At 37.7% G+C, this 13,819-nt stretch overlaps 1 protein-coding gene across 1 annotated transcript in view; it reads left to right on the top strand.

Moving 5' to 3' along the window:
* Nucleotides 1–13,819, top strand: part of TTC39C (tetratricopeptide repeat domain 39C) — a 38,760-nt gene that overhangs the window by 14,654 nt on the left and 10,287 nt on the right. The window contains exons 5-9 of the mRNA XM_063395352.1: nt 3,031–3,385; nt 4,772–4,940; nt 11,979–12,072; nt 12,913–13,020; nt 13,500–13,609. Of these exons, the coding sequence (XP_063251422.1) occupies nt 3,031–3,385; nt 4,772–4,940; nt 11,979–12,072; nt 12,913–13,020; nt 13,500–13,609 (836 nt within the window). The remainder of the gene's footprint in view (nt 1–3,030; nt 3,386–4,771; nt 4,941–11,978; nt 12,073–12,912; nt 13,021–13,499; nt 13,610–13,819) is intronic.

The following is a 13,819-nucleotide window of genomic DNA, read 5'->3' as shown; positions in this document are numbered from 1 at the left end:
GAAAGCAATTTTAAATGAGTGTGCTGAACATGGAACTGCTGAATCAGTTCTTGGTCTCTGGTCACCGGAGTGCGTCCTTGCATGCCAAAGAGGGTAATCCTGTCGTGTTGAATACAAACCCTTCCTTTCAGGCACAGCTGTTTCTGATGTTTTCTTGCATTCCTGCATCTCTTGCACAAGCTGAAAACATGTTTTTATCTGTAAGTTTATAGAAACTGTGGTCAAGGTCATAAAGAAAGTGTGAACATATCTCAGGTTCTTACCAATTCAGTGAAGACCAAGAGATGGCAGATCAGTGAACTCTGCTGATCATCTGAAAAGAAATAAGGAAATAACATTCAGATCATTTAAAATAACACTTAAAATTTTCAGTCAAGGATGTAATGCTTTCTGTGATGCATAGACTTGTTTTATTCCAAGCTATGGCATCAAGAATATGTTTGGTTCTTGTTAGCTGAAATTCAGGAGGTATTTCTGTGTAATTTGTGTGTTGTGCTGCAGAAGGGTTTTGCTATTTTTGATGCAGTTCTGGGTTTTTGTTTGTGGTGGTTATTTTTTCCCTCCCTCTTGAAGCTTTTTTCCCTTTTCTGAGTATGTATTCTGCAGCTGCATAACTGGGTTGGATGCTGTAACTGAAGGTGGTGTCTGTTCCCTTTCTCTCTTGTCTGCACTCAGAGAACTGAAGTGGGTAGCAGAGAATTGCAGAACATGCAGTATATTTGGGTTATTCTACTGAGCAAAAAATATACCTGAAATCTTTAGTTAAAATTCTAAGCAGCTAAATGCTGCTTCAGTGACTGCTACTTACTCACACTGCTGAGCTATTGGATCAATTATGCTGAGCTATTGGATCAATTATTTTGTGTTTTAAAGTATGTTGTCTTTCTGTTTATGTACATACATTCCTTGTTTTTATCATACTTCCACACAGAAATAGCAACCAGTTTATTGAAATGAGTGTAATTTCAGGAAAAAAAACCCCAGGAGACAGATATTTCTGTCAGTGGATGGGTGAAAAATTCCTTGTGTTTTTCTTCCTGGAGCAGTTTGACAAGAAGCATATGATGCCACGCAAGTTGGTTTCTCATATGCTTAACACATTTTATATTTTCTTTTCCACCCTCATGGATGTATTAGAAATACTTTAATCCTAAAGTTGTTGGCAGACCAGCTAACATTAGCTTCCCCTGGCAACACTGAGCTACCTTTGCGTGGTATTTACCACTGCTGTCATGGGTCTGACTACTTTCATGTTGGGAAATCAACTCAGTGATTTGGCTTGATTTAATTCTTATGTCTAAAAAGTCAGACACTCCTTGTTTTAATTTGTTAGATTGTCTTATATTGGTATACCAATATCATATCGATTATGGTTATGCTGTGTAAGTGAACAGCTTAATGGCAGCACACCAGTGGAAAAGTGTAAAGCTGTGTGCTTTTTTCACCATACCACATCTTTCCCATTTCCTGCTAGCATTGGAACACAGTGGTTAGCTATGGGCAGAATCACTGTCTGTAGGACAAGTAAAATGTGAGGTTTTCTTACTATCTATGTGCTGCATTGCTGTGCATAGTTATGTGAGCATTCATCTTGTAGTCAACCACATAACTTTTAAAGTACTGTGCAGCTGAAAAGTGACCTAATTGCTTAAAATTGGAGTAATGTTAGTCTTGTAATGCAGCTGAATCAAGGCTGGGGGGTTCATTTTTATTCTAATCCTTTAATACTCATCTCAAGAGAGCGGATTAATTTTTTTTTTTAAGTACTTCCAAGTTCATGTTGACAGAACTCCTCTGTCGTGACTAAGAACACAAAATTTACAGTCTTTCACAATACAGATTTTAAGACTATAAAACTAGCTTCATGCCCTCTTCATATAACAAGAATCCAAAAATAGGCAGTCTAGTCAGTGATGTTACTTTCTCTAGAAATGTTGGGCTTTTTTTGTAATTTAGGAGGGTTTTTGTCAGAAGCATCAAAGGCTTTTATAGAGTTGTTTGGTATTAATAGCATCTTGCTTTTCTTTGACACACCCCACCTGTTATGGTCTAATTCTGGCATTAGTTATAACACTGATCCTTGCGAATCTGGCTATATTTGTTTAGAACACTGCTGCTATAACCATGTTTTATTTTATTTTTAGTTAGTCTTTGTTACTGCAGTTCCTAACTCTCAGGGCTCTGTCACAGCCAAAATGCTGGTGTCTGTTTTTACAGCTAATGTGTTTCTCCATTTGTTTCATGTTTAACACTTATTATTATTAAAGGGTGTGCTTATAACAAAGATGATTGCTGTGTAAATAAACAAATTGAAGATCTTCATCTTTTGATGTCAGGCCTTTCTTTACCCTGCTGTAAAGATCACAGACTAAGAATACTGTCATTCTCTAACAAGAATGCTCAAGACCAGATTCTAGGGAAATTCAGGTACCCACATTGCATTTGAAATTGAGGAAGTCAGGCAACTGAAAAATACTTAAAAACCATATAGTTTTTTTGGGTTTTCTTTTTTTTTTTTTCCCTTAACTGTAGGGCACTGTTTTCATGTGAAGGGCAGGGAAGTGATAATGTTGAAAATCTTACTGTCAAACCCAAAGGAGAGGCTCTCCTTGGTATTTTCCCATCAACTGTCTTTTAGCACAATTTGGGCTTAAGAGAGGAGGTGTAATCTCTTCCGAGTTTTGCTTCTCTCTGCTAGGCAGCTGTTTCATCTGCACTCTGTAGTGGAGCAAAAGCCAGCATTAAGTTCTTTGATTGCTCTCTGTGTCTCTGCCAGCTCTACTGCCACATTGCTGACCGTAGGTGCCTTTGTGTTGTGTGCTGCTGTAAAGTCTGTGCTTGTACACGCTGAAGTTCATAGTGCCCAGTGTGCAAGACCTCTCTGAGGGAACAGTAGCTATTACAAAATCTTTTATACACTAAGTTGCAAATGGAGCATCCTGGGTGTGGAAAATAGCATTTACTACTTAGGATGTTTGGCTTCTGAAATACATCCTTGAAGTATTTCTTTTCTTCCTTGATTTTTTGTAGCGTACATAAAAGGTGGGTGGATACTCCGAAAAGCCTGGAAAATTTACAATAAGTGCTATACGGACATTAATACACTTCAGGAAATATATCAGAAGAAAACAACTCAGGAATCCTTGACTTCTGATGCTGCAAATGATAATCATATTGCTGCAGAAGGTGTAACGGAGGATTCGCTAAACAGACTGAAAGGTGCTGTTAGCTTTGGATATGGACTTTTTCATCTTTGCATATCCATGGTGCCCCCAAACCTGCTCAAAATCATCAACCTGCTGGGTTTTCCTGGAGACCGCCTGCAGGGGCTTTCCTCACTGATGTATGCAAGTGAAAGTAAGGACATGAAGGCCCCTTTAGCTACGTGAGTAGCTATATTGAAATGCTTTGGTAGATAACTTAGTACTGAAAGTAAGTAACTGGTAACAAGTCAAAACCAAAAAGTCATGTTGCTTTAAAGGAAACAACAGCAGGTAAACAAACTGGTAATTTGTTGTTAACATACCATGGTTTAGTAAATTCATCACTTACTAATGTATGAGATCTCTGCTGTTAATTATTTACATGTATTTGGGGTTTGGGTCAGTATTTTGCTGTATTCTTCAGTACCTGCAGTTCTAATGTCCTGTAATTTAAGTGCCAGCAGAATAAATAAAAGCTGCCCCTGAAGACTGAGTGAATTTATCTAAGTTACATTCTCTGCTGTGGAGAGCATACTACATAGTATGAGTCACTGGTCTCATTTAGCCATGTTTTCTTACTATTAACACAAAACATTTCCGATTGTTTTAATTTTTTTTCTTTGTTTTAGCATCTCAGTAAAATGAGATGTATTTTTAAGGGAGTATTTTTTGTGTACTCTTTTTGCCAAGACTTCACGCTGTGCTCAGATCTTTTCAAGAGCTGAAGGATTGGCCAGACCTGATTTAAACTGCTGTCATAAATGGCTTTATTATTCCATTATCTACAAATATCTACAAATTAATGCTTTTATTACTGGACTGACTGCAGGTACCATCAAGTGTCAATTTTGAAACACTGACAGCAGAGCTAAAGTCTCTTCTGCTTCAGGAAAAGAATTGAGGTTCTGTTTGTTTCAGAAAGCTTAGGATTAAATATTCCTGTTGATCTTTCTCCTTCCTGGGGGAGAAGAATGGTATATTTGGGTAATGTTTCCTCCTTCAGATAGTCTTGGAAATCTTTGTGCTCTGCCTTTGTTTCCAGGAGCAATCTAGATCTTGTAAATATCTGGCCCACACAGGATGTATTTCTTTTTCACACTGATTTCAAGAGTGTCTGCTGGTGTGTGTTCGGGGTTTTTTGTTGATTTTTGTTGCGGCTTTTTTTGCTGTTTGGTTTTGGGGTTTTTGTTTGGTTTGATTTTTTTTTGTTTGTTTGGCTTTCTTTTGTTTCCCTCTCTAGTCAAGAGTTTTCAAAGTTTTGTTGTGAGTTTTTTTTTTCTAAAATCTACTGAGTTCTAAAGGCTTAACTGCTTTGATGCTATGAGCTCAACTGTTACTTTACCTTTGGGTAATGTGCACTGAATTATGTGTTCAGGTGCAGTTTAGGAGTACAGTGATGTATGTATTTATAGTAGTATTGTGTTTAAAGTATAAAGCCAGATTGTATAATACAAGATTCATATCTGTCTTTGTCTTCCAGAATAATTTAAAAGTTTGTCTGCGTAGAATGTTATCCTTAAATTTCTGTTTACAAGCTGTAATCCTTTTTACTCTTACATTTCTTTTAGATTAGCTCTGTTGTGGTACCACACAGTTGTTCGTCCCTTTTTTGCCCTTGATGGCAGCGATAACAAGGCAGGATTGAAGGAGGCAAAAGAAATTCTTGCCAAAAAAGAATCTGCTTATCCAAATTCTTCTCTGTTCATGTTCTTCAAGGGAAGGATACAGCGATTAGAGGTATTGCACATTTTCATCCTTTAGACTGATTTTTCCTCCTGATCATTTCTTATGTTTTTCTGATGTGAGTGAACTGTGCAAGCTTCAGCAGATTGTAACTGAAGATACAGGTACATGGAAAGATAAGAAAGATTGGATTAAGTCCTTCCTAGTTTCAAGTTCACATGCAAAACTTGCTCTTCCACTAGATCTATCTGAATTAATGACATTTTGAAATTCTTTTTCAGCTACTTGATACTTCTGCAACTCTGTGCTAAAAGGAAGTGCATTTGGCCACTCGAATTTCTTGAGCTATTTCAGTTTTGCTTGTGAAGCTAAAATGGAGTATTATCTGCTGAGTACATAGTATTTATCTTCCTCTTTGTTTTATGCATTGTTCATATACAGCTAATTCTCTGCAGTAGTTTCCCTTAAATAACTACTTTGCTTTTCAGAGGTCACACCAGGATGTTTTCTGTTACTAAGGGTGAGCTCTGACCTGAGCAGAAATGTATTCACTGAAAATGTGTTTGTGAATGCTATTGCAAAGCATTATTCAAACACTGCAGCAGCCTTGTGGATTTTGGCTGAATTATTCTCTAAGAATCTATTTGAGGTACTACTCAACTCCTAGCTGCTGCTTTTATCAGACCAGAATATTTTCTGAGCAATTACATGAACCAGAAAACCTAACACAAAAGCAGAAGTCCAGAATGTTCAAACCCTTCATGTCAACATTATAATTACAAGAACTAATTGAGATGTTGATATTGGTGGCTGTGCTAGATTTGCAATTAAGCCTTTTGGATGTAGTTCAGTATTTTCAGAGAGATAGTAATACAACAGAGGAACAGGCTTCAGTGCCCTTTCAGATTTGCAGGCATGTTCCTGCATGGGATTTGAATGTAGTTTTTCTTATTTTGCTGTCTTTTTGAAAGCAGTGGTGCATTTTGGGATTACATTGTCACAGGCACGTTGTCACTCTTGGGAAAGTATTGCTGTTGCCTGAGTAGGAAAGACCTTAATGGGTTTTATTAATTTATATGCCTATTCCATTCTTATGGTAAAAATCAAATTTGTTGGGAATAACTACACAGTGAATGCAGGGTATAACTTGGCATTTTAATGTAACGAGGAATAAAATTCAAATGATTCTTCTGACTTTCAGGGGAAGTCATGGCAAAAGTCTAGACATAAGTTGTTAATAAATTAAATGTATGTGTAAAGAAAGAGGATATTTTTGGGATAAGTGTGAGTTTTGTGTAGTCAGTCCCTTTCTGAAGAACTGTAATATTTCAAAGGAGAGTTGTTTAAATGTAATCTTACTGCATTATTTAGTGCAGAAATACTGTTTGGAGATAGTGAAGCTTAGCTCCAAGTGAATGGAGACAGTGTGGCCATGTTAACTAAGTTAGTTAGCTCAAGCAGGCAGAGTGCTGTGCATTATGCTGTGTAGCCATGCCCTTAGCAGAAAGCTTTTTGGCAGGAATTAAAATGTCCCTTCACTATTCATGTGTGTGTTTCCATGAGAGCTTTTCCATTCAGCAGCCTCTTCCCCTTCCCCCATCATTTCTTCGTTCCCAGTGGTGCTCTGTCACAGAGGTTTTGCTGTGTCCAAATGTTCTAGTTTAAGTGTCTTGGGCTCTTCTGGATTTTGGTAGGACTTTTCCAGCTTGGTTTGTTTAAATGCTGTTGGCATAACATTGAAGGAAGGAATGTGGCTGGTGGCAATGGCGTGGAGAGCTGCACTGGGTTTCTGCACAACACACTTGTGGTTACACGTGTCCTGAATCTGGGCGTTGGTCTTAAAGCATCCATTGCATGTTAGTGTGTCCGTCAGGGCCAGGGCAGTGACTGTCCCCTGCGAGGGGGCACTGGTGAGGCCACACCTCGAGCACTGCCCAGTCCTGGGCCCCTCACTTCAAGACAGACATTGAGGTTGTGGTGTGTCCAGGGAAGGGCAGCACAACTGGCAGAGGGTCTGGAGCACCAGTCCTTGGAGGAGCAGCTGAGGGAGCTGGGTTTGTTTAGTCTGGAGAAGAGGAGGCTCAGGGGTGACTTTATCACTCTTTACAACTGCCTGAAATGGGGGTTTTAGCCAGCTGGGGATTGGCCTTTTCTCCTAGGCAGTGAGTGATAGGATGAGGGACATGGCCTCAAGCTGAGCTAGGGGAGGTCCAAGTTGGACATCAAGAGTAATTTATTCACAGAAAGGGTTGTTAAGCATTGGAACAAACTGTGCAGGGATGTAGGATCTCTGTCCCTGAAGGTATTCAAGAAATGATGGGATGTGGTTGTTAGTGCTGTGGTTTAGTTGACAAGGTGGTGATTGATCAAAGGTTGGACTGATCTTGGAGGTCTCTTTCAACATAAACGATTCTGTGATTCTGAACCAGAAGTGCAGAGATACTCTCCCATTACAGGCTAATATGCTGAGTTGTAAGTTCTTCCTCATTTCCAGGGTGGGTGAGGAGAACTCCTGCAAAGCCTAGGAAGTGCTTATTTGGCCTTCCTTGAAGATATTAGTGTGCAGGTAGGTTTAAATTCTTTTTAGTGGGCATGGGATGTTATTCCAGGTGGCTTACCAGAATTGTATTTTAACCTATATGCCTAATTGTATTTTAACCTATACTAAAAGTATATCTTGAGCTGCAGCTAATATACTTTAGAGTCTTTTTTTTACATCTGTCATCTTTTAACATGATAGACAATATTATCTGGCACAATATAATAGTACAGACAGATGAAAGGCCCCTTAGGTGTTACTCAGAAGACCCTGTATGCTCCATTTATGGTTGTAGAGTTTGCTTTTGGGCCTGCTAGCATGCAGTCCATTGAATTTTTTTCCTTTGATCCTGCATACATTTTTTGTAGCTTTCAGCTAATGGTATATTCAGCATCCATTGGGAAGCCTTCATACTGTATGTATGTTCTTTTCTTTTCTATGGAGAAAAAAGCAGTAAGGAGCATAGTTCAGCCCATGGACACCTGGAGACAGGGAATTTATTCAAAAAGCAGGAGCAGTAGTTCAGGACTGGACAGTGAGACACAAATCTGACAAGGGAGGAAATTGCCAAGGAAGGCAGCCAAGGAGAAAGCACCATTTCTGTGAAACCTTCTTGTCTATAAAAGATAAATGAACAGCATGGGCCTGAATAATGCTTTGTGCCCCTAAAGGCATGAATGGATATTAGTCAGTAAAACTCTTAGCAGACTTCAGATTTCAAAAATGTAGCCTTACAGATGCAATAAATGTGGAGCAGATTATCTGTCAGCTTTTTTTCCCAGATTCATATTTTTGAGAAAAAAAGTCTGAAAATGTTTGGAGACTGTTGAATTGAGCAAGTTAGGGGAAAAGAAAGGAGGATGATTTGGGAAGACTGGAATGAAAGTGCACCAGAAAATTAAAGGTTGCACTGCTAGGCTGATCAAATGTCTTTTTTCTTTCCAAAGAGTAGGTTAAGGGATTATATATTAAAAGTCAGCATTTTTACTGGCTTTTGCGTAATTCACTAAGGCTGCTTTTATGGACAGTTCTGTGCTTGATTTGTGATTATTATGGTATGTATTCCAGCCTCACAAGTACTTCTTTGTGAAGGTCTGACAATTTCTATCTTTGAAATAACTTTCCTTTAAAGCTGGTAGTGATACTTCATGTAAGCTTAAACTACTGCAGACAAGTGAGAATTATGTTTTATACTTAGGCCTAAAAGGTATATAAAAATATAGCTGGTGTAATGATGGCTGAAACCCACTGGTCTGAAATACAGAGTTTCTGGCTGTGTCTGTGGACGTTTCTTATTACTGTGAAAGTAAAAATACTGGCACCTACATTCTAAATGTGTGTTGTCTGATACTAAAATGATGTTAATAAATACCAGTTAATTTTGAAACCAGGACTTAGACCATTCAGGTGTGGTAGTGGAAGATGGGCATGGTGGTAGTATGGGAGAGGGCAGAGTGAAAGGTCATGTTCTGGATCTTACCCATTTCTGCTTTTCAGCTTCCAGTTTTGCTTTCTTTCTTTTTTGGTTGGTTAGTTGGTTGGTTTTTTGTTCGTTTTTGGTTTTTTTCCTGGTTAGCAACACTTTAAAATCTTTTACAGTCACACCCCTCAGCAATAGTTTAATAGCTTCATGTGGAGAGCAGTAAGGGTATAAGCAAAAATAAAGTGTTTGGCAAAGTCATCAACTGGACAAGGTTTGCTTTGCTTTAATTAGGAACAGACTCCCTCTGTGTGTGTTGTATATATATATATAAATATATATGTAAACAACAGGGAATCTCTGGCTGCAAAAAACCCTCAGTTACTGAGGGTTGACCCATATTTTCCATTGGTGTAAGTGGATGTAAATAGTCTGAAGGAAAATGTACCAAGTGCTCCAGCTGACAGGCAGAGCACCAGTGGTATTTTCAGGTGTGCTGAAGTGTGGTTGATGAGCAGACTGCTGAAAATGTCCAGGGGTAGCGTGTGCTTAGATGTAATGCTGACCAGCAGTCTTGCTTTTTAGTTACCTTTTGTAGATGTTATGGTATCAGCAGCATCATTCTTATTTAGGGGTGAGAGGATGTGGTACAGAAAAGCAGACTGAGGACGAGAGTAATAACAAGCATTGAGAAGTCTTAAATGAAGTTTCTGGAAGAAAATCACAGTAGCGTCTAAAGAAATTTGCAGAGCAAGTGTAACATCAAGGTTTATTTTCAGGAATTGTGCTGACTTTTCTGGTTGTTCCTATAAAATACAATAGCCTAGTTCTATTCTAGTTTGATTTTTGACTTGTCTAAGGAAAAATAAGTTTTAATGTGTTAAGGAATAGAAAATACAGGCTTTGAAACATCCATATAAAGTCCTCTGGTGTAAATTGTTAGCTTTTAGAAATTGATTTTTGGTTTTCCCTTATTTTGAGTATGACTTCTTAAAAGTTTTGTGAATTCAGAGTGGTGATTGAGAATAGAGAAGTTCTGAGGGAGGGAAAGTGTCCTGAGATTTCAGTACAACTCTGAGGAAATGTATGCTGTCTTGGGAAGCCACCTTGTCTTGGTAAGCTCTGTAGTTACTTAGTTGTTGAGTTGGGTGCTTTTAGTTTTAATCTGAAGTCCAGAAATGTAAGATTAGGGTTCTCACATTAGGTTTAATAATTCTCTTTATGGTTTTGTACTTCTGTATATTACATATTTTATGGGTTGGTCTTTTTTTTGTCTTTGTATTATGTCCAAGAGAGACATAAGTGGTGCCTATGAAGGAATTACAACTGTGCATATATATGTTTATAAATCTCAAGAGCATCAATTTCAGGTGCAGCCAGGATGTTATACTTGCAGACTCTTAGAACTTTATAATTCTTTTTGTTTGTTCTTTTAAGCAGTAAACAGAAAGTAATTAATTTAAGAATTAACACCAAGGGTAGTAATTCATATTCCAGGATGTTGCTGCAATCCCTGGAGATTGATTGAAACTTTAATTATTAATGAATGTCTCTGAAACATACTTAAATGAGCTTGATGCGGAAAGCAAACTTAGGCAGATGTCAAAACATTTGAGAGATCTAGAAAGAGGTGGGTTATAGAAGATTTGAATATTCAACAAACTGGACTTGTTTATTGCCAGGTGGTCAGTGTTTCCTGTGCTGCCCCAGGCAGGTGTACAGCATGGCAGACAATGAGCTGATTGCCAGTAGTCACTGTATGGAATAAGTGATTTCTATTTCAGAATGGTTAGAGTTTAGAAGACAGTGTATCTTTGAAGAGGACTAAATACTAAGATTTTTTAAAATTAATTAATTAATTTTTATTTATTGTTTTTTCTGTGAGACTGGGCCCATAGCAGTTACTTTCCAGGCAGTTGTGTTGGGGTGATGTAGCATCAGTGGAGTAATGTGTAGTGGAGAGAAGGTGCTGTTACAGAAGTGAACAAAGTGTACCTGGCTCAGGCACCCTGACAGTTTTGAGGGCAGATATAACTCACCTGCCTTTCTGTGTTTATATTCTTCTGCCTTGCCAGCAAGCATCTTGTTTCAGTCACTGTTGTACTTTCTAAGTGCACAGTGTTTATACTGGTACAGCTGTGGCTCCCTGTGCAAGCAGTTGTGCTGCCTTGATGCAATGTGTATTATTTACAGTTAAATCATTCCTTAGCAACTAAACCAGTTTTCCCTGATGAGACAAAGGAGAAAACCCAATACAATAATTTCAGAGTTCTGTGTGTGCCTGGACTTAAGCAATAATGCTGCAGATATCTGCAGGAATTTTTGAATTCAGTTATGCTGGCATAGATGGTGAATTTGCATTTGCATTTTCAAGAATTTCTTTTGCTCACATGCTTAGTCAGCAGAGAGGGGCTTAAAAATTCTTCTGTTGTATAAACTGTAATAAATGTATGTGATAATAAATACAAGAACTGTATTAAGATGGTATAGGCTGTATTAGAATATATAGTATGTTTAAAACAAATTAAATATTGATTTTCATTTTCCCCTGTACTGATTGATAGGGAGAAGTCCCATCCCAAACTGAGAAAACCAGGTAGTCAAAAGAGCTATTGTTCTATTTCTTAGAAAAATGTCAGCTCTTTTTGCTAAGCTGTTGCTAGCTAATGAGTTTATCAAAATGCTTTTTCTCTCATATGGTTTTTTTTCCTTACATGTCATTCAGCATTTATGAATTGTCTATTAACACTTGCTTAAAGGGGTTTCTGGATATGGGAAGAGGTGAAAAGTTCAAAATAAATCAAACACTAAAGGTGTCTTGTGCAGAGAGCTAAACTTCATTGGCAGATGCTAAAAATATGACTTTTAAAGGTGAAATGACTGGTAAAAGTGGAAGTGAGATTACTCCAAAGCTTACTGCATAAACCAAAAGAATTTTGGACTTAAATAGCACTTAGGAGGAATACAGTCACGATTTAATCTAATCTGGCTGCTATTACACAGTTAAACTCCTCTACTCTATTTTTTTATTAAAAGAAAGATGAAGTTTTTTGCTTTATCAAAATTAAATTATCCAACAAGTTTTAAATCTCAGGTGTCTGATTTTCTTTTCTTTTTCTTTCACTTTTGTTAGTGTCAAATTAATAGTGCCTTGACCTCATTTCATACTGCTTTGGAACTTGCAACAGACCAAAGGGAGATTCAACATGTCTGCTTATATGAAATAGGTATGTTGGATGTGTTTACACCATAAATAGCTCACTTTCAAGTTTTGACTGGCAGCTTCAGTAAATAAAGTGGAGACTTCTTATTAGGATTTTAAAAAAGGTTTTAGATTACTGACCTTTGGCTAGAGTAGTTTATAGTAATAATCTTCTTGCTTAGACAAGTAGAATTCAACACTTTTTCATAATAAAATTATCTGCAAGTGCAAGGTGATGCAAAATCAGAGAGTAGACTGTGGAATCAAGGGCAAACTGTTAACCTACTGAGTATTATTTAAAATCAGAAATAAATTCATCTGACTTGTCTGTGGATTCACCATTTCTGTGCCAAAAACTTATCAGTTTAGTGAAGCCTCACAGTTTGCAGGGTCTGTATTTCATGTTCATTTCCTTCCGTCAATAGCAGGATATGATATATGGTCTTAATTTGCATACAAGTCTTTACAGTGGAGAAGACATGTTGCTTCAAGCTTTAAATGGAATTTTGTCACAGTAGAAAATAATAAGGGAAAAATAGTAGCTTTGTAAGTTTCAGCATTCTACAAAATGTAGTATCTAAATTTTAAAAATAAGAGCTTTTTGTGTGTAATTTTGTTCCTGCTCTGAAATGTATATTCATTTTTTCCTATAGAATCTTATAATTCAAAATGACCCAGTAAATTTAAACCAGACTTTAAATGTAGGTAATTTGTTTTGTTTTTAATTTTCCAGTTACTTTTATAGTTCTTAAACATGCTCCAGCTCTCATAACAAAGCAAACACAACAGAGTGGTGTGTTACAATAATGTTGAATGAGTTTGAATTACTGTACTTCCCCTGAAATTAAATCGGTGTTTCTTTTAGGCTGGTGCAGCATGATAGAGATGAACTTCAAAGACGCGTTTGAGTCCTTCGAAAGGCTTAAAAATGAATCCAGGTGGTCCCAGTGCTACTATGCCTATTTAACAGCAGGTGAGCATACCCAGGCTGTTGGGTAAATGGCAAGTCAGTGATGTGGTAAGGTTTTGGCTCTGTTTTCCTTTGGGAAACTTGCTGGTGCACGCAGTGCCTTCCACACCTGCAGCACATACAGCTTTGTGCCAGGCTTGACTTGGACAATTGTGCTTGTTTCCATGATGAACACTTGCATGCTCATACGTGTACCTGCCTGTCTGTACACCCCTCTCCATGTAGGTAGAATTATTACCACTTTACAAGCTTGGTGGTATTACTTCCTTCTATGGGTATAAAAAGTAATCTGACTTTTCAGTGAACCCAGAGGGTACCTGGGGGAGTTGAGATTGCCATGTTGGTCAAATCCTTGATCTGGATAACTTTCTGGAGGCGAGTGTGTGAAGGTTTTTCTCTGTGACCAAATGATATTTAATCTTAATTTTTCCTGTTTCATATCCCAGTACTGTTAACATGTTTTTCTTTCTGTATTCTTGCAGTGTGTCAAGGAGCCACTGGTGATGTCAATGGTGCTCAGAATGTGTTCAAGGAAGTTCAGAAGCTTTTCAAAAGGAAAAACAATCAGATTGAACAATTTTCAGTGAAAAAGGTTGGTTTTTGTGTAGGCTGACTTATTTTGTTACAGTGATGACAGTTCAGTTCTTAGTTAGTATTTTCTTTAGCAGGATATGTCTCTTTTCTGCTTCTGTAGAATTTGTGGGAAGGAATACAGTGGGAAAAGAATAGTGTCATTTGAAGGACCTATCAAAGGAAATGTGAATTAGCTATTCACTCTACAGCTAAAGTAATTATTAAAGAT

Source organism: Prinia subflava, chromosome 1 (genome assembly GCF_021018805.1).
Source record: "Prinia subflava isolate CZ2003 ecotype Zambia chromosome 1, Cam_Psub_1.2, whole genome shotgun sequence".
NCBI lineage: Eukaryota > Metazoa > Chordata > Aves > Passeriformes > Cisticolidae > Prinia > Prinia subflava.
This window is presented reverse-complemented; position numbering and strand designations above follow the sequence as displayed.